General features: G+C 41.1%; 1 protein-coding gene and 1 pseudogene across 2 annotated transcripts in view; one reads left to right on the forward strand and one right to left on the reverse strand.

The window, feature by feature from the left end:
- The window catches only part of LOC132145693 (nuclear receptor subfamily 1 group D member 2-like), a 16,167-nt gene extending 9,721 nt beyond the window's left edge, over positions 1–6,446 (forward strand). For both annotated transcript variants that reach the window (XM_059556896.1, XM_059556897.1), the window contains 4 exons: positions 3,412–4,049; positions 4,123–4,308; positions 5,033–5,243; positions 5,680–6,446. In XM_059556896.1, coding sequence (XP_059412879.1) covers positions 3,412–4,049; positions 4,123–4,308; positions 5,033–5,243; positions 5,680–5,876 — 1,232 coding nt within the window. In that variant the 3' untranslated portion in view covers positions 5,877–6,446. The remainder of the gene's footprint in view (positions 1–3,411; positions 4,050–4,122; positions 4,309–5,032; positions 5,244–5,679) is intronic.
- Positions 6,447–10,112: 3,666 nt separating this feature from the next.
- On the reverse strand, positions 10,113–14,386 carry LOC132145697 (tripartite motif-containing protein 16-like; annotated as a pseudogene).
- Positions 14,387–19,271: the final 4,885 nt, after the last annotated feature.

Consider the following 19,271-nt stretch of genomic DNA (forward strand, 5'->3'; position numbering starts at 1 on the left):
GATAGATAGACAGACAGACAGACAGATAGAGAGCTAGAGAGAGAAAGACAGACAGATAGAGAGCTAGAGAGAGAAAGACAGACAAATAGAGAACTAGACAGACAGATAGAGAGCTAGACAGACAGACAGACAGACAGATAGATAGATAGATAGATAGATAGATAGATAGATAGACAGAAGATAGAGAGCTAAACAGACAGACAGATAGACAGACAGACAGATAGAGAGCTAGAGAGAGAAAGACAGACAGACAGACAGACAGATAGAGAGCTAGATAGAGAAAGACAAACAAATAGAGAACTAGACAGACAGATAGAGAGCTAGACAGACAGACAGACAGATAGAGAGCTAGACAGACAGGTAGAGAGACAGATAGACAGACAGACAGACAGATAGTCAGATAGAGAGCTAGACATATAGACAGACAGACAGAAAGAGAGACAGATAGAAAGATAGACAGAGAGACAGACATACAGACAGATAGATAGACAGACAGACAGACAGAGAGACAGATTAGACAGACAGAGAGACAGATAGACAGACATACAGACAGATAGTCAGATAGAGAGCTAGGCATATAGACAGACAGACAGACAGACAGAGAGACAGATAGACAGACATACAGACAGACAAACAGACAGATAGATAGAGAGCTAGACAGACAGACAGACAGACAGACAAAGAGACAGATAGACAGACATAGAGAAAATAGATAGACAGACAGACAGACATACAGACAGATAAAGAGCTAGACAGACAGGCAGAAACACAGACAGACATATAAAAACTAGACAGATAGACAGACCGACATACAGACAGACAGACAGACAGACAGATAGACAGATAGAGAGCTAGAGAGAGAGAGACAGATAGACAGATAGAGAGCTAGAGAGAGAAAGACAGACAAATAGAGAACTAGACAGAAGATAGAGAGCGAAACAGACAGACAGACATACATATAAAAACTAGACAGACAGACAGATAGAGAGCTAGAGAGAGAAAGACAGACAAATAGAGAACTAGACAGACAGATAGAGAGCTAGACAGACAGACAGATAGAGAGCTAGACAGACAGATAGAGAGCTAGACAGACAGACAGATAGTCAAAAAGAGAGCTAGACATATAGACAGACAGACAGAAAGAGAGACAGATAGAAAGATAGACAGACAGACATACAGACAGACAGACAGCCAGACAGACATATAGATAGATAGAGAGATAGACAGACAGACAGACAGACAGACAGACAGAGAGACAGATTAGACAGACAGAGAGACAGATAGACAGACATACAGACAGATAGTCAGATAGAGAGCTAGGCATATAGACAGACAGACAGACAGACAGAAAGAGAGACAGACAGAGAGACAGACATACAGACAGATAGACAGACAAACAGACAGATTGATAGAGAGCTAGACAGACAGACAGACAAAGAGACAGATAGACATACAGACAGACAGACAGATAGAAAATAGATAGATAGGTAGACAGACAGACAGATAGATAGATAGATAGATAGATAGATAGATAGATAGATAGATAGATAGATAGATAGATAGATAGACAGACAGACATACAGACAGATAGAGAGCTAGGCAGACAGACATATAAAAACTAGACAGATAGACAGACCGACATACAGACAGACAGACAGACAGACAGACAGACAGAGAGATAGATAGATAGATAGATAGACAGACAGACAGACACAGACAGATAGATAAATAGATAGATAGATAGATAGATAGATAGATAGATAGATAGATAGATAGATAGATAGATAGATAGATAGATAGATAGATAGATAGATAGATAGATAGATAGAGAGCTAGACAGACAGACAGACACATAGACAGATAGATAGATAGATAGAGAGCTAGACAGACAGACAGATAGAGAGCTAGACAGACAGATAGACAGACAGATAGAGAGCTAGAGAGAGAGGCAGACAGACCGATAGAGAGCTATACAGTCAGACAGGCAGGCAGACAGACAGACAGACAGATAGAGAGCTAGAGAGAGAGAGAGGCAGACAGATAGAGAGCTAGACAGATAGAGAGCTAGACAGACAGACAGACAGACAGACAGACAGACAGACAGACAGACAGACAGACAGATAGATAGATAGATAGATAGATAGATAGATAGACAGACAGACAGACAAACAGACAGAGAGCTAGAGAGAGAAATACAGACAAATAGAGAACTAGACAGACAGATAGAGAGCTAGACAGACAGACAGATAGAGAGCTAGACAGACAGATAGAGAGCTAGACAGACAGACAGACAGACAGATAGTCAAATAGAGAGCTAGACATATAGACAGACAGACAGAAAGAAAGACAGAAAGAGAGACAGATAGAAAGATAGACAGACAGACAGATAGACATACATACAGAGAGACAGATTAGACAGACAGAGAGACAGATAGACAGACATACAGACAGATAGTCAGATAGAGAGCTAGGCATATAGACAGACAGACAGAAAGAGAGACAGACAGAGAGACAGATAGACAGACATACAGACAGATAGACAGACAAACAGACAGATTGATAGAGAGCTAAACAGACAGACAGACAAAGAGACAGATAGACATACAGACAGATAGACAGACAAACAGACAGACAGACAGATAGAAAATAGATAGATAGGTAGACAGACAGACAGACAGACAGATAGATAGATAGATAGATAGATAGATAGATAGATAGATAGATAGAGAGCTAGACAGACAGATAGACAGACAGATAGAGAGCTAGACAGACAGATAGACAGACAGATAGAGAGCTAGAGAGAGAGGCAGACAGACCGATAGAGAGCTATACAGTCAGACAGACAGACAGATAGAGAGCTAGAGAGAGAGACAGGCAGACAGATAGAGAGCTAGACAGATAGAGAGCTAGACAGACAGACAGACAGACAGACAGATAGAAACCTAGACAGACAGACAGACAGACAGACAGAAAGACAGATAGAGAGCTAGACAGACAGATGGACAGACAGACAGATAGAGAGCTAGACAGACAGACAGACAGACAGATAGAGAGCTAGACAGACAGACAGACACATAGACAGATAGATAGATAGAGAGTTAGACAGATGGACAGATAGCGAGCTAGACAGACAGACAGACAGACAGAGAGCTAGACAGACAGACAGACAGATAGAGAGCTAGACAGACAGATAGAGAGCTAGACAGACAGACAGACAGACAGATAGACAGACAGATAGAGAGCTAGAGAGAGAGACAGACAGACAGATAGAGAGCTAGACAGACAGATAGACAGACAGACAGACAGATAGAGAGCTAGCCAGACAGACAGACAGACAGACAGATAGACAGATAGATAGATTCAGCAGAAGTGTGCTGTAGTCTGTGAGCTGACCATGTCTGTGCTCCTCAGCTGTGCGTTTCGGACGGATTCCCAAACGAGAGAAGCAGCGCATGCTGCTCGAGATGCAGAACGCCATGAACAACATGATGAACAACAGCCATGGTAACCAGCCGCTGAGCGACCAGACGTCAGCCACCGATGCAGCTTCAGAGCACAGCGGCTCGGGCCCTTCCTCCTGCTCCCCCTCCACCTCCCCCAGGAGCAACCGATATGAATCCAGCCCTGACCCCGAGCTGCTGAGTGCCATGGATACAAGTCAGAGCTCAGTCTCTTCCAGTGCCACTGACAGCGGGGAGGAGGAGGTCATTGGCACAGTGACTAGAGTGCACCAGGAGACCTTCATGTACAATCAGGAGCAGGCCAGTGTGCCTTCAGAGGGCCCCAACAACTACAGCCATTGCTCAGAGAAGACTCAGGAGGTCTGGAACCAGCAGAGCAATGTCTCCTCAGAGAGCGAACAGAAGCCTTCATCAGCCAGTGCTCCATGGGGGCCTGAAGACTCTGGCTGTCCTTTCAGACTGCCCAACAGTAGCTCCACTGGACCGTCTCTGCAGAACCTCTCTCTGAAAGCACATAATGACAATGAAACATATGTCAAAGGCAGCTCTAGTGTCCCAACATTTGCAAGGGTTAACAGGATGCACCTGGTGAGTTACACAGAGAACCCATACCTTAATTTCAGTTGAAGTCCATACAAGTACTCATGATTCTCATTCAAAGGTTTGCCCCATGAACACATCGCCCTATGTGGATCCTCAGAAGTCCGGTCACAGTATTTGGGAGGAGTTCTCCATGAGCTTCACCCCAGCTGTCAGAGAGGTGGTGGAATTTGCAAAGCGCATCCCAGGATTCAAAGAGCTGTCCCAGCACGACCAGGTCAGCCTGCTGAAGGCCGGCACCTTTGAGGTATGAACAAAATACAACACAATATCCACACAAGGGTCAGACTTTAATGAGGGCTTGCGCCAAAAACGCCTAAAACATGAACAAAAATGCCCCATAAATTCAAGACGAAGGGGCAAAAAATTTCCCCTGCACTATTAAACAATGTATTACGGTTGTTGCAATTAAAATTATTTGTGAAAATGTATAAAAAGTGTAAATTAAGATTTAGATCCACTCACACACTTTATCAGATTGTTTTTTTTACATATTGTTTTGTGCAGCGTTGAGCCTCATAACCAATCACACAGATTTCTGTTGAACTTAGGACTGCATTGGCTGATCAGAGGCACTGAGCTGTGATAAGTGCATGCTCGCAACTTTCCTCATCATAAACAACAAAGTGCAGATACATAAATACTGAGATACATATAATTACAATATAAAGAGCAATAATCTACAATAGTGATTTTGGTCATATTGCAGCCCTATAAGCTTTTACTTTTTTACATGTATCATTTTGATTTTTTTTTATTATTGTAGCCTATTGTTACTGACAACAGTTTAAAATGTTGATTTAAGTGATTGGGTATATTTAAGTATTTGACATTATAGACAAATATTGCCCTTTAATGGAGAAGTTAATTTCTGGCCCTACACTGAATGAAATAGTCTAAAATCATTCCTAAGAGTCCTGTGAATCGACCGGATAGAATTCAGTTTGACTGGTTTCTTGTTTGGTCTGTAGGTGCTGGTGGTGCGCTTTACATCCCTGTTTGATGTGAAGGAGCGCACGGTTACATTTCTGAGTGGCAGGAAGTACAGCGTGGAGGCGCTGCGCTCGATGGGTGCTGGAGATCTGCTCAACTCAATGTTTGACTTCACAGAGAAGCTGCAAGCGCTGAACCTCAGTGAGGAGGAGATGAGCCTCTTCACGGCCGTAGTGCTGGTGTCTGCAGGTATTAACGCCATACCATTATAAGACCATAGTGGTGTATCTGAGATAGGGTTGGGCAATTAGATATTTCACCAAACATTAGAATTACATCTTAACTCTCTGGCTCTCTTCGTTTGGGAGTCACATTTGGCTCCTTAGTTGTCAAAAGTGACCGAAGCCTTGAAATGTAAATTCTTTTATTTATTTTTTCAGGAAAATCTATTTAATACATTTTTGTTCAATAATATTTTTTTATTATTATTTAGAATTATTTCTAATTAGCCAAATAATTATTATTTTTTTAATAAATGGATTCCCATTGTTTTTTAGACATAATGTCTTCATTTTATTAGGTTTTGCTTGTAGATATATATTTAAACATTATAAAAAACTACTTATCCCTAATCTGAGCTGATGTCTTGACTTACTGTGTGTTAAATTAATTATGTTTCCCAAAGATCGCTCCGGTCTCGAGAACGTCAACTCGGTTGAGGCCCTTCAGGAAACTCTGATTCGAGCTCTGCGCAGCTTGATCACCAAGAACCACCCCAACGAAATCGCCATCTTCACTAAACTGCTCCTCAAACTGCCGGACCTGCGCTCGCTCAACAACATGCACTCTGAGCAGCTCTTGGCCTTTAAGGTCCACCCCTGACCACCCACCAGCCCCATAACTGTGGACCACACCCCCCATCCATCTCCAGAGCCTCCTTCCTGCGGCCCGTTTAGCCAGTGGGGAACTGTTATTACTCAGTGCCCCTTTTCTGACACTTCTCCCCATGACTTTCAAAGCACTGCTGGTTAAATATGGAGGTGGAGCGGGGATACAAGAAGTCATTGTACTGTAAAACGCCTGTATTGTACTGTAAAATGCCTCTGCTCATGCTAAAGCACACGTCTCGCTGACACAAACTGGAGGGTTTTCGTTGTAGATGCTTACGAGAGTTTGTACGGTTACACGGTTTGTGTGTGCGCAGAGGCACCTTGAATTAGTTTTTAGATTTATAAATCTGCCTGTGCAATAAGTGACGCGTTCACTGGTTTTGTGATTGTTCCTTGTTGGTCTTTTAATACTTTCAGAGAAGAGCACGTAAGGTATCTGTGGCACTTATGAATGCTTTGTGTTGCTAAAGGGAGATTATGAATGGATATTCCCACAAACAAATGGGAAAATAATTACATAGTGCACAGTTTGGCATCCTTTCTAATTCTGAGAGAATAAAAAGCAAAAAGCACCTACTAAGAAAAAGAAGAACGTGGAAGAAGAAAAGCTGCTAATCTAAGCTTTTTTTGGCAGAAAGACACAGGAATGTTTAATGGATAGATCTATTTTTATAGTCTGTTTTCTGTCTTAAAATCTGTAGTTAAATGCAGAGGAAGCCGCACTTAGGCCTGAAACATTTAGTAAGTATGTGAACGCAAATGCTTCTTGATACAGTGGATGGCTGCGTTCCAAAATGTGTTAAATTCTGTGTGCAGTGGACACTGACAAACAGTCTTTTTAGTTTTCTCTTCCAGGTAAATGATGAAGCAACAGTTTGAAGAGAATCTTGCTGAGCAATTTAAAGTTAGTTCAGCTGGTGACACATTTATAGCTAGCTACCTGACTAGAGATGCATTTGGTTTATTGGCACAGACATGATGTCCGCTTGAGCGTTTGTTACCGCCAAGATTCAGTCAGACCACGGGCTTGGCCAAGCATTTGTATTCTTGCATAGAGTATGTGTCTGATTGCGTATGGTGCATCAGTGTAGATGTCCTGATTCGTAGGGCTTTTAGTAATGACAAAGTGTGTGATGATGCTTAATGACAAAAGAGGAGTAGGACAGAAGGCGTATTATCACTATAAGGATTGTGAATGCTGATGGGACTCAAAGCCATCCACAAAGATGTCATAATGTCTGCATATATAGCTCTTCATTTCTCTTTTCTGAATGATGTTTTTTGTTTTTGGGCAAGTCTGTTCAGTGAATGTTCTTGTAGAGTGATTGTGTCTGTGTGATCAGCTGCAGTAAGCAAATAGTGTTGATACTCAAGCACCGCTGGACCAGACAGGAAGAGGAATTAGGAAATGGCCCAAAACGCCACTGAGTAACACCGTCAACGCCTCTCATCACCCTGCCAGCTCTGGGCATCTGAACTCTTCTCGGGTCGGTTCTGATATCAAAGCTGCTGTAGATGAATAGTCACCAAAAGAAGTATGTTTGTTTGGTGTTGGTGTTCCTCACTCAGTGTCATTGATGTGTTGCCATACTCCAGTCTGTCAGTTTTCTTCTTTGAAAGTTAGATTTCTTTATATCTCTCTATATAAATATATAATATAATTAAATACATATAAAAACAAGAAAATAAACAGATAAATGCTGAACTCATTCTTTCCATGCGTTGTCATTTTTGCACCTGTTTGTCAGACGTACAAATGTACAGACAAACCACTGAAGTCAAAAGAACAGACATGCTATCATTTTAAAATTTGAAATCTTTAATATGTTTTCATGTTTTTTGATGAAGTCTCTTATGCTCACCAGGGCTGCATTTCTTAGATTGTAAAAAGAGTAATATTGAGAATAATTACAGTTTAACTTAACTCAGCATTATTAATTTCACTTGTAGCACCCCCTGTTTTTTGATGTGTGTGTGTGTGTGTGGGGCGGGGGGGGGGGTTGTTGTGCTCTGAGATCTATTTCAAGTTTCAGTAAGTTTGGATGTTACTTTTTGCATTATCACCGACTTTATGTTAAGTCAGAATATTTAATTTTCTACTAGCTTTGCAACTCTTAACATATCCAATTCTTTTGATTGCTGTCTTACTGGTACAAAAATACCATTTTCAGAAAATTAAAAATAGTTGAAATTAAATCTGAGATATATTTAGTATTTTTGGGATTTACAGTAGGATTTAGTTTCTTGTTCCAGAGTTTGTGCTGATGATACCTAAATCTATTTGCAGACCGACAAAATGATACTCCGGCAATAAAATCTCTATTCATGTAAAATAAATAAAAATATCCTTAGTTGAAGGTGATTTTTGTTATTCCACAGACAATTTGCAGGCCACCAATATAGATAAAATTGTGATGGCACAGTGCCTCGGAGCTTCAATCTCAGAAACGGCGCACCTTGTGGTTTGTTCACACGCTGCTATAGTGAATATGGATCAAAAGTGGTGCACGGACGGCCAAACGACAAACTGTTGTCTACAGCTCACTGACATCGACCGCAGGGGCACAGTGCAACAAATCACCAGCAGCTACAACAGTGATGACCAGGACAATGTGTCCCAATCAAAACATGGGTTTGTGCTACATCACCACCACCCCACAATGTATGGGAACTGGAGCGCCTGCATTTTGATTTTTTTATTATTTATTTTAAATTAGATACTTTAAGAGAGTCCTACATTTAGAAATTCATGATACTATTAGGTATTTGTTGATAAAGAATAGATACTTTTTTCTATTTCACCAAAATCTATTTTCAGCTATCATTAAAAAAAAAATTACAAAAATAAAATAAAATAATATATATATATATATATATATATATTACACTGAGTGAAGTCACATTCAGCTCTGCTCCGACTGAAGCATCTGCTTTAACCAACGTTCATCAGCTGTTAAAACTCTTGATTTGATCCGTTTGGAGAGAGATTAGTGATTAGTGAAGATTTCAAGCTGAAACATCTTCAGACTGGACGTTTATGAGTTCAGAGAGAAAGAAAATATCTATATATTTCATCTTGCAGGAGGAATATGAAGACTCCAGCGGAAACGTGGTCAACAAGAAGACTTTTGAGGATCTGAATCGACAGGGGCTTCTGTAGCTCAACAAACAAGAGTCTGAACACACAAAACACTCACAGCGTGAATACTGAAGCAGAAATGAGAAAGAGTTTAGTCCTCTTGTGTTTCCCACAGTTTGGGAGGAATTTGATTTGTCTTTTTGAGAATGAGCCGTTTGTACATTTGTATTACTCTTTCATTATTCCTTATTTTTGCATTTACTGTCTTAAATGTGAAACAGAGACTTTCATTAATCAATCAAGTTTAGTACGATGTGTGAACAATGTTTTCTTGAGCAGCCTGCTGTTTGTAACCAGTCTGGAGACTTTAAACCTGCTGTAGAATAAAATCAAACCGTGAGATGGTTTTACTTCAGCAGCATCTGTCACTAAAATATATTCAGACCCCTTCATTTTATGTTGCAGTCTAATGCTAAAATCCTTTATTTTTCATTCACATCAATCTACACTCCATACATCATAATGACAGAAAATCAGATGTGATGACTGCAAATGTGTTGAAAGAAAGAACAAACAGAAAAACAGTGTCACATTGACTGAATTTAGTTCAGAAGCACCTCATTTCTCTGAATCGTCGAGATTAAAAATACAATTATTAAAATGCAGATTTCTGTATTTCAATGTTGAGTCCATCTTATTAAAGCTCCTCTTATGTGTAATAAGAGCACAGCTGTATCAGATTATGAAAATACAAAGCCATTCCAGAGACAAAGAATTTGACTTAGTTTATAATCAATATTAGATTAATCTGATGAAAAAGTATTCGCTCAGTTATAGTATTGTATAATTTATGTTACTGTCAGTGACAGAAGTTCAGCTCTAGTTTTGTTTTAAAGGGGTAAAGACATATATATACATATTTTTTTTATTGTTTTTTTTATATATGTACCTTGAGGTTTACTTATAATGTTTTGCACAAAAAAAAGATAATTGTTATTTAAGTCTTATTCTGAACCTCTGTCTAAAAAACATGTTTTAAGGGGTGGGTCCTTTAAGGTTTATCACCCACTGTAACCTCCCACTGTTATGATTGGCTAACATCATTGCACAGGAAACAGTATCAACACCCCTCACTATCACCTGTGAGTGTTTTGCCCTGGAGGTTTATTTACCATGCATCTCAGAGTTGCCATATAACTGTACAATGTGTAGATCTCTGTATAATCTAGATAGTTATAATAGTTTTGCTGATGATTGACGACTCCAAACATAAAACCCAGGATACAGCGGCTGAGTGAATGTGGTCTGGACTGTGTGGATGAGGTTCATTGGACTGATCATTACGTCCAAACACACACTCGTAACCAGATCCCTTCCTGCTGATGCTCTTATATGACACTGATATATTCACACCAGTCCCACTCCACTCAAGCTCCCAGTAACAGCGTCCACTCACACTCTCTCTACACAACACCTGACGATAACCATCAAATCTGTCTGGATGATCAGGATACGGCTGAGCTGTGCCAGTGTAAGTCACCAATCTGTTCCCTTCAGACAGAGAGAGATGTTTCTGTGCAGTGTTTGGATCCAGAGTGAACTGATGACGATCTGATGAAGAAACAAAACACTGTAATCAAGAGTTGTAAAAGATAAGCTTCTATCTTATTTATATCTTATCTATTCTTATGTATTTATTTTAAAGAGTGTTTTGATCTATCAGAGTTGTGTTATGATGTTCATGAATTCACTTCAAAAACTGTTCTTCTCACATTGAAAGTTTGCATCTGGAGTGTTTCATGTCCAGATTTCGCTTCTCTCAACTTACTTTCACGTTTATCCCAAATTTCTTTAGCATTGAAGCCAAATCCTTTTTTTTTTGTAGCTGAACTGTAAAAACTATTTGCACAGATTTAAAAAAAAAGTGCTTTTATCAAAAATTTATTAATTTTGTTCAGTAATGCGTTCTTTCTTTTACATAAACACAAATGCAAACACATTCACATGTTGGGCTGCAATTCACACTAACGGACAAAGATATCAAGCTGTATTTTTAGAAATGTACAGGATTGGTTGTTGTAATGCTGCTGGTGATGGATGAACTGTTGGGCATCATATGTTTTATTCGTATGCTGGTTTGTTAAATGAGTGTTAATTATTATTAATAAATAATCTGATTACAGCTTTAGATTAAAATAAAAGGAGTAATTCACAGTAAACATCAGTATGAATGTATCTTCTGTCAAACTAAACTAAAAGTGAGTGTGATTGTGTTTGTTAGTGACTTACATTGTAGGAAGTCCTCTCTGCTCCTGGGAACAATGTTACTGACTGAGAAAATAACAGATATAAACACTTAGACATTTCTCACATTTTCTTTATGATATTAGATGATGTTTGTCTCGTTACAGAGAGCAGATGAATCTCTAATATTTTACCAGATATCTTTTTCATCTCCTCTTTGCAGAAATCCTCCAGTTTGAGTCTCAGCTGACAGACAGATTCTCTCACTCCATCAAAAGAAAAGAGGAAACTGACAGAGATGTTTTCTGTAGATTCAGGAGGAGCTGAGAGAGACTGAAGACTCTGCAGGAATAACAACACACATGACTCAAAGACCTCACTATCTCACACTGTCCTCAGTAACCTGCTCTACAGTTGGGTTACCTGCAGGAAATGGATGTGATCGTCTGTGTGTGAAAGCTGCTCCAGCTCAGTGTTTCTCTTCTTCAGATCTTCAATCTCTTGCTCCAGTCGCTCCATTTGTCCTTCAGCTCGACTCACTGCAGTCTTTTCCTGATCTCTGATCCGCTGTGTCACCTCAGAGCGGCTTCTCTCAATGGAGCGGATGAGCTCAGTAAAGATCCTCTCACTGTCCTCCACTGCTGTCTGTGCAGAGCGCTGTGAGACACACATCACAATCAGCTCTTACTGCTTCTTCACAGCGGCTTCAGTGGGACTGAAAGAGGAGTCAAACTGAGTCTCAAACTTCTCTTCTTCTCCAAACTCACCTGATGAGACTCCACAGCGTCTCTCAGCTGCTCAAGATCTTTCTGTCTCTGCTGGATTCTCTGCTGGATTTCACAGTGTCTCCTTCAAGTGTTTCTGGAGGAGACATTCAAAACAGCAAACCTCACATATCACACAAAGCTATCACAAAAGCATGTAAAATTGTGCCTGTTTGATTAAAAATATCTTCTCTACAGTGTTTCTCAGAGTTTTAAGATAATTAATTGAATTTAGTTTCCATGAAGTCCTCACATATGAAGGAGGGCATATGTTTATTATCATCATTATTCTGCGATCAAGAATTAATGTGAGGGAATGGACAAAAACAATAACTCTAATGGATGCACAGTTATAGCAGAAATCTTGAGCGATGTGTCAAAGGTGAGTAAAGTTGAGCTCATGCTCTAATGCAGTGGTTCCCAAACTTTTCCATTCCACGACCCACCTAGACAAGTGTAATATATTTCACGACCCACCAAAATATTAAAAAAAAAAAAAGAACAACGAGTGAAATTACTTTAAACCTAATCTTACTTAAAATTTTTATGACAGAAATTAAGTATTTAAGAAAAATAACCATTTTATTTTAGAGTACAACTGAAAATTTCACTACAAATTTACAAGTTTTAATTTTTGTTTACTGGCGTTAAAATATGTAGTGTCCATAAAAACGTGAAGCAGGCTCACTCCAGTGAAGTGTGATCTGCGCTGCTGTGTTTTGTTGCATTCATGATCCTTCCGTGTGTGTCGGCGAGAACGGAGCACAATCCAACACTTTTTTAGAAAAGCATAAGAAGCAAAGCAGAACTATCTAAAACAGTTTGGAGATTAAAATAATTGTGAAATAGGTAAAAAAAGACCGATTGAACCTTTTAATGACATTGCTCTGAGACCTTCAAAACACGCAACGCACACGGACTTAATTGCAATTTGAAAATCACACTAAGGATATTGCAGTTCATTATTAATGTTGGTGGGCTATATCGTTGTGATGAGTGGGTTCCCAGTTCCCGCCTCCTTCTTCCTGTGATTGTGAAGATTTTAATGTTTTACACTGGTGCCGAAGCCAGGGAGGAAGGAGGGGCGCGCTGCCGAAGATCCTTCGCCGCTGGGGTGAATCCGCAGTGCCATCGAGCAGGGCGAAGGAGTCTGCCGCCGAGGGTGCTCGATGTGGTGGGCTGGAGTGAGTTGCCGGGGGGGGGGGGGGGGGGCGAACTCACTCCAGCCCACCGCCTCGATGACTCCTTCGTGGAAAGAGGTGGGAACCGGCGGACAATCAAACAAAGTTTTAATAACCAAATAAACACAAAACAGCGCGACAGCCCCTCTCGGATGACTGCCGTGCACAAATAAAAAACAAACACAAAATAAAACCCAGGCCTGGTCCTCTCTCGTCCTTCACTGTCATCGCTCCTCTTTTGTATCTTTCCGATCTCCTCCGTGGTTCTTGAGACCGGTGAGTGTTGCTCATTTCCCAATCACTCCACCGGCCTAGCTCTGTTCCCATGGCACTAGGCCCCGCCCCACTCGTCACATTCGTGCAGCCCTAGACTGAACTGTGTTAGTGTCTGTGTGTCATTGAAACGCAAAATTAGCTGCAGCCAAGTGACTTTGTGCGACCCACCTTGTTCCATTCCGTGACCCACGAGTGGGTCGCGACCCACAGTTTGAAAACCCCTGCTCTAATGCACAGAGTCATGTAGTAACTCCCAATGGGAGAGTAGATCACATGATGCACTCATGATACAGCTGGAGACTACAGTGAAGAGAAACACTTGAAGGGTCAGCATTAAATGTGTGATTTCAGGTCATACCTCTTTCTCTGTCCTCTCTGCTGCAGTTGACACAGTCTCGTGGTTTTTATGTTCATCCATTGCACACAGCATGCAAACACATTGCTGGTCAGTACGACAGAAAACCTCCAGAAGCTTCTCATGTTTCTGGCAGATCATCTGCTGCAGTCGTCCAGTAGCATCAGTCACTTTGTGTCTCTTTCCTGAACGAAACTCTTCATGACGCTCAAAGTGAGTTTGACAGTAAGACTCCAGACACACCAGACAGGACTTGACAGCTTTGTGTTTTCTTCCAGTACAGATGTCACACTCCACGTCTCCAGGTCCAGCAGGAACAGCAGCTTTTAGTTTGGTCTTCTTCAGTTTCTCCACCACTTCAGCCAGCATGGTGTTTTTAGCTAAAGCAGGTCTTGGACTGAAGGTCTGTCTGCACTTGAGGACAGCTGTAGACTCTCTTCTGATCCTCTTGATCCCAGCAGTCTGTAATGCAGCTCATACAGTAACTGTGTCCACAGGGAATGGCCACAGGATCCTTCAGGAGATCCAGACACACTGGACAGCTGAACTGCTCCACTGAAAAAACACTGGCTTCAGCCATTTCACTACAGCAATACGGACACACAAACAACAGCTCAACAGCAGAACAGTTTCAGTTTCTTTTAACTGAGTTTCCTGGTTCTGTGTTTGAGAGACGTGTGTGTCTGTAAATCTGAAAACTCACATACCGAAATGTCCACTAGGGGTCAGTCTCATACAGAAACTCAGAGTTAGTGAGAACACAAAGTGGGATAAACACCTTTAAAAATAATACTGCATCCAAATTACTCAGCATTATTAGAAAACTGAAGGCAGGAGAGTTTTATTAGGGCTTGAGCTAAACTCTACAAGACCAGAGCTGCTCTGACATTCAGAAAAATATCACGTTAAATAATTAGTAAGACCTTAGAACACTGTTCCATCGTTAATGGATAACTACACTATAGCTGTTTTTTATTTTCTTTGTTATACCAGGCCACCATACTGACGTGTGTTCTCTTGCCTCGATGCCCCTGATGTAGACTTCTTCTTGTATATTGCCAGGTATCACATCATCCAGCAGTCTTGAGCCTAGCAGACTAACTAGTGGCTTGTGATCAGTCTTGTACACAAAATCTAGTCCAAGAAGTTTGGAATCTTTCACTGGCCCAAGTGATTGCTAGCACCTTCTTTTAAATTCTTCAAGTTTTCAGCTTTAAGCAGGTCAAGAAAACACTGTAACAATAATTTTTCCACTGATTAAGAAATATTTTTGTTTGCTTGGGTGGTAGGCTAATATTAGGTCTATTATATTAATAAAGAGGGACCCAACAAGTTGTTTTGCCTTTGTCATGAAAATTGTTCAATGAAGCCCTGAGAGCAACTCGATCAACTCCGAAATGTGAAAAAAAAGCTAAATGTGGACATAAAGGTGAACCCTGATGTAACAGTGTAAAATAAACAATCACTTCACAATTTCGGGTAATTTTGATGCATTTATATAAATTATACGTCCCTGAAACTTTCCAAGAAAGAGTTACACTGATCTTACATTTTTTCTTTTTAAAACATGGCAGACACAAATCCCATGTTTCTATGGGGAGATCTATTATGTGTAACTACACAATGATCTAACAAATTTTATTGAAAAAAAAAGTGTCTCTTATTATTTGCCACTCCATCTTAAAGATCCAGCCGCTCTAAAAATAGTTTTTTTATTACAACAAATCTTAATCTAAAACTGCTTGAGGCTTCAAACAGTCAGGATTATTAATTAAAGGGTTAGTTCAGCCAAAAATGAAAATTAAGCCATAAATTACACAGTCTGAAGTCATCTTAGGTGTACATAACTTTCATCTTTCATTAATAGTTATAAAAAAAATTGTCTTTGATCTTTCAAGCTGTTTAATGCAACTCAGCGGGTATTGCATTGCATCGGTCCATGAGAAGTTTAATAAAAAGCTCATCCATTTAAAAAAAAAAAAGTGTCTCACATGGCTCTGGAGGATGAGCAATGGCCTCATTTAGCGAATTAATGTGTTTTTGTATGAAAAATATCCATATTCAGAATGTAATAATCACTTTAATCTAGCTTGCGCTCACAGTTGTAAACGAAGCAGTTCTGGGGGAATGCGTATGAGGTCAGATTAAAGTTTTAAAAAAAGTCGCATTTACAAAAACAACTGTTACTTACGTACTTGCGACATCATTAGAAGAATGGCATCTACGCTAATATTAGTCTGTTTCCCTCTTATTCCGAGGTCACCGTAGCCACCAGATCCAGTCTGTCCATCTGATCCATTTTCTGGAGCGAGTCTTGTCACCAAAACTGCCTTTCTGAGGTTCCCAGACTGGCACCAAACTCTGTCAAGATTCCCGTCTGTTCCACGCTCATCGAAAGTTTAGAACCTCTGGAGAAGCCAACCATTCCATCTGACTACAGGGCATTCCAGGATGGTTTCAGCAGCAGGCAGCAACCTGTTTACCAGCTCATCGGTCATGAGACTGTGCTATTGACCTGCTGCCTGGAGCTACACTCCCCAAGGGTAGAGTTGTCCATCCCGGAGTGCAAGGCGATGGAGGACCACATCCAGGAGGCTCTCCAGTAGGGGTTCATTCAACCATCCACATCACCAGCTGCTTCCAGCTTCTTTTTTGTGTGAAAGAAGGAAGTAGGATTGAGGCCCTGCATCGACTACCGTGCTCTGAACTCCCAAACTGTCAAGTTGTCTTATCCACTTCCCCTGGTCCCTGCTGCCCTTGAGGAACTATGTGGAGTTTGCATATTCTCCAAGCTGGATTTGTGAAGTGCTTGCAACCTCATTCAGATCTGGGAAGGTGACAAGTGGAAGACAGTTTCATCACTCCATCTGGCCAATATGAGTCTCTGTTTTACGGATGGACAGAACAGTTGAGGCTGGTAAATCCAAAGGTGGAGGAGTGTGTTTCATGATTAACAAGAAATGGTGTGACCCCAGGAATATCTCCACTCTGTTGCGCTCCTGCTCACCTCATCTGCAACATCTATCCATTATTTGCCCCTCATTCTATCTGCCCCGGTAGTTTTCATCGATCATTGTTACTGCTGTTTAAATCCCACCCCAAGCAGACACAGACACTGAGCTCCACGATGTGCTCAGAGGCAACATCAACAAACATCCTGACGCTGCTATTATCATCACGGGGGATATTAACAAAGCCAACCTTAGTCATGCCGATCTTATACCAACATGTATCCTGTCCAACCAGAGGACCGAATACACTAGATCATTGCTACTCTCAGTTTAAGAATGCCTACAAAACTCGCTCACTACCAGCTTTCGACAAATCAGACCATTCCGCCATTTTCCTCACACCAGAATATAAACACAGGCTCGTTCAAGAACCCCAGGTGCAGAGGGTGGTGACAAGCTGGAACATGAGTGAGTACAAAACATCAAGCTATGCTCTCCGACAGGCACCAAACACCAATACAGGGAATGCATAGAGTCACATTTCCAGCTAAATGACTCCTGACACATGTGGCTAAAACTAAGAACCATTTGTGCCTTTGGAAACAAATCATCTGCAGCTGTGATAGCAGAACCGTCGCTGGCTGATGAGTTAAACTATTTCTACGGCTGCTTTGAATGCAACCGCGGCAACGTGAGTCTGCCGATCAGCGCGTCAGGAAGCGGCAGTCAGAACAGTGATAATCATGTGATCACTGTGTTCTGAAGACCTGTGCTGATCAGCTCGCTGGTTTGTTTACATCTATTTTTAATTAGTCCATTGCTACCTCAGTGGTTTCCACCTCCTTCAAAAAAATCTGTCATCATCCCTGTGCTTGAGAACAATAACCCCTCTTACTTGAATGACTCTCGTCCCGTTGCCCTCAAGTCAACAGTCATGAAGGTCTTTGAGAAACTTATAAAGAACAACATCTGCTCCTCCATCCCTGATACTTTGGACCCTCTTCAGTTTGCCTATCGTCCCAATAGATCCACTGAAGATGTCATCTCTCACAACCTGCACTCTTCTCTCAAATACATTGACAGCAGCAATGGGAACTATGTAAGCCTGCTATTAATCGACTACAGCACAACTTTCAGTATTATAGTCCTCATAAAGCTAGCTTCTAAACTCATGGACCTCAGCCTGAATTCTTCACTATGCAACTGGATTCTTGATTTCCTCACCGGCAGACCTCAAGTGGTGAAAGTAGGCCAGTACACCTCCAACTCTATCACCCTGAACCTAGGAGCCCCACAGGGCTGTGTCCTGAGTCCCCTGCTCTACTCTCTCTACACACATGACTGTGTGTCTTCCCACAGTGGCACATCTATTATCAAATTTGCTGATGATACTGTGGTTCTGGGCCTCATTTCAAACAACAGTGAAGCTGCATACTTGGATGAGGTAGAGAAACTCACATCATGGTGCCAGGACAATTGTCTCACTATGAACGTGAGTACAACTAAAGAGCTGACTGGACTTCAGGAAGAGACAGCAGCAGACTTACAGTCCTCTTATGATCAGCGGGATCCCTGTGGAGAGGGCGAGCAGCTTCAAGTACCTTGTTGTAAACATCTCAGAGGACCTGACTTGGACTACCCACATTCAAACTCAGGTTAAGAAAGCCAGGCAAAGACTGTCCCATCTGCAACAGCTGAGAAAATTCAGGGTCTCACCAGCAATCCTGAATACTTTCTTTACAGGGGCCATAGATTGACATGGTGTATCTCATTGTGGTATGGGAACAGCTCCAGTCAAGACTGCAAAGCCCTGCAGAGAGTTGTACGCTTAGCTGAGCGCTTCTCAGGATCTGCTCTCCCCTCTCTGCAGGACATCTACCTCAAACCCTGCAAAAGCACAAATCACAAAAAAAGCACAAAAAAAAGGACACAAATCAACCTGGTAAATCACTTTTCATTTAGCTTCCATCTGGTAAGTGCTTCTGTTGCTTGATGGCAAAAACTGACTTAGGAGGAGCTTCTTCCATCTTGTACATTCCTGCTCATCTTAATATTTTTACAGTACACTGTCCTGCAAATTTTATTTTAAAAGCTTTTTATTTTATTCTTTTTTTTTTTTACTTTTTCCATATCCTATTTTTTGTACAATTTTCTTGTGTTTGTATTCTTTAATAATTGCACTGTTCATTGAGCTGACGTGTATTACATTTCACTGCTGATCATATGCTCTCCATATAACCATGTATGTGACAAATAAAAATCTTGAATCTTGAATCTTGAATCATGCCGTATGGGCTAGCAACCTCTCCATCAGACTTCCAGAGTTTTATGAACTAGGTATTCTGGGAGTTTCTCCACCAATCTGATGATGACTTTGACACTCCTGAAGTGTTTCCACTTTTGTGTGCCTTATGCATCAGACAATCAGCCAACAGTCCGTGGGCTTGACGTCTGAGGCCGAGACTACTTCTCATCAAGCTCCCTATACCTCTGCACTCCTCCCACTCTCTCATCGCCTGGTCTACAGTTTACATGGC

Source organism: Carassius carassius, chromosome 8 (assembly GCF_963082965.1).
Source record: "Carassius carassius chromosome 8, fCarCar2.1, whole genome shotgun sequence".
NCBI classification, from domain to species: Eukaryota; Metazoa; Chordata; class Actinopteri; order Cypriniformes; family Cyprinidae; genus Carassius; species Carassius carassius.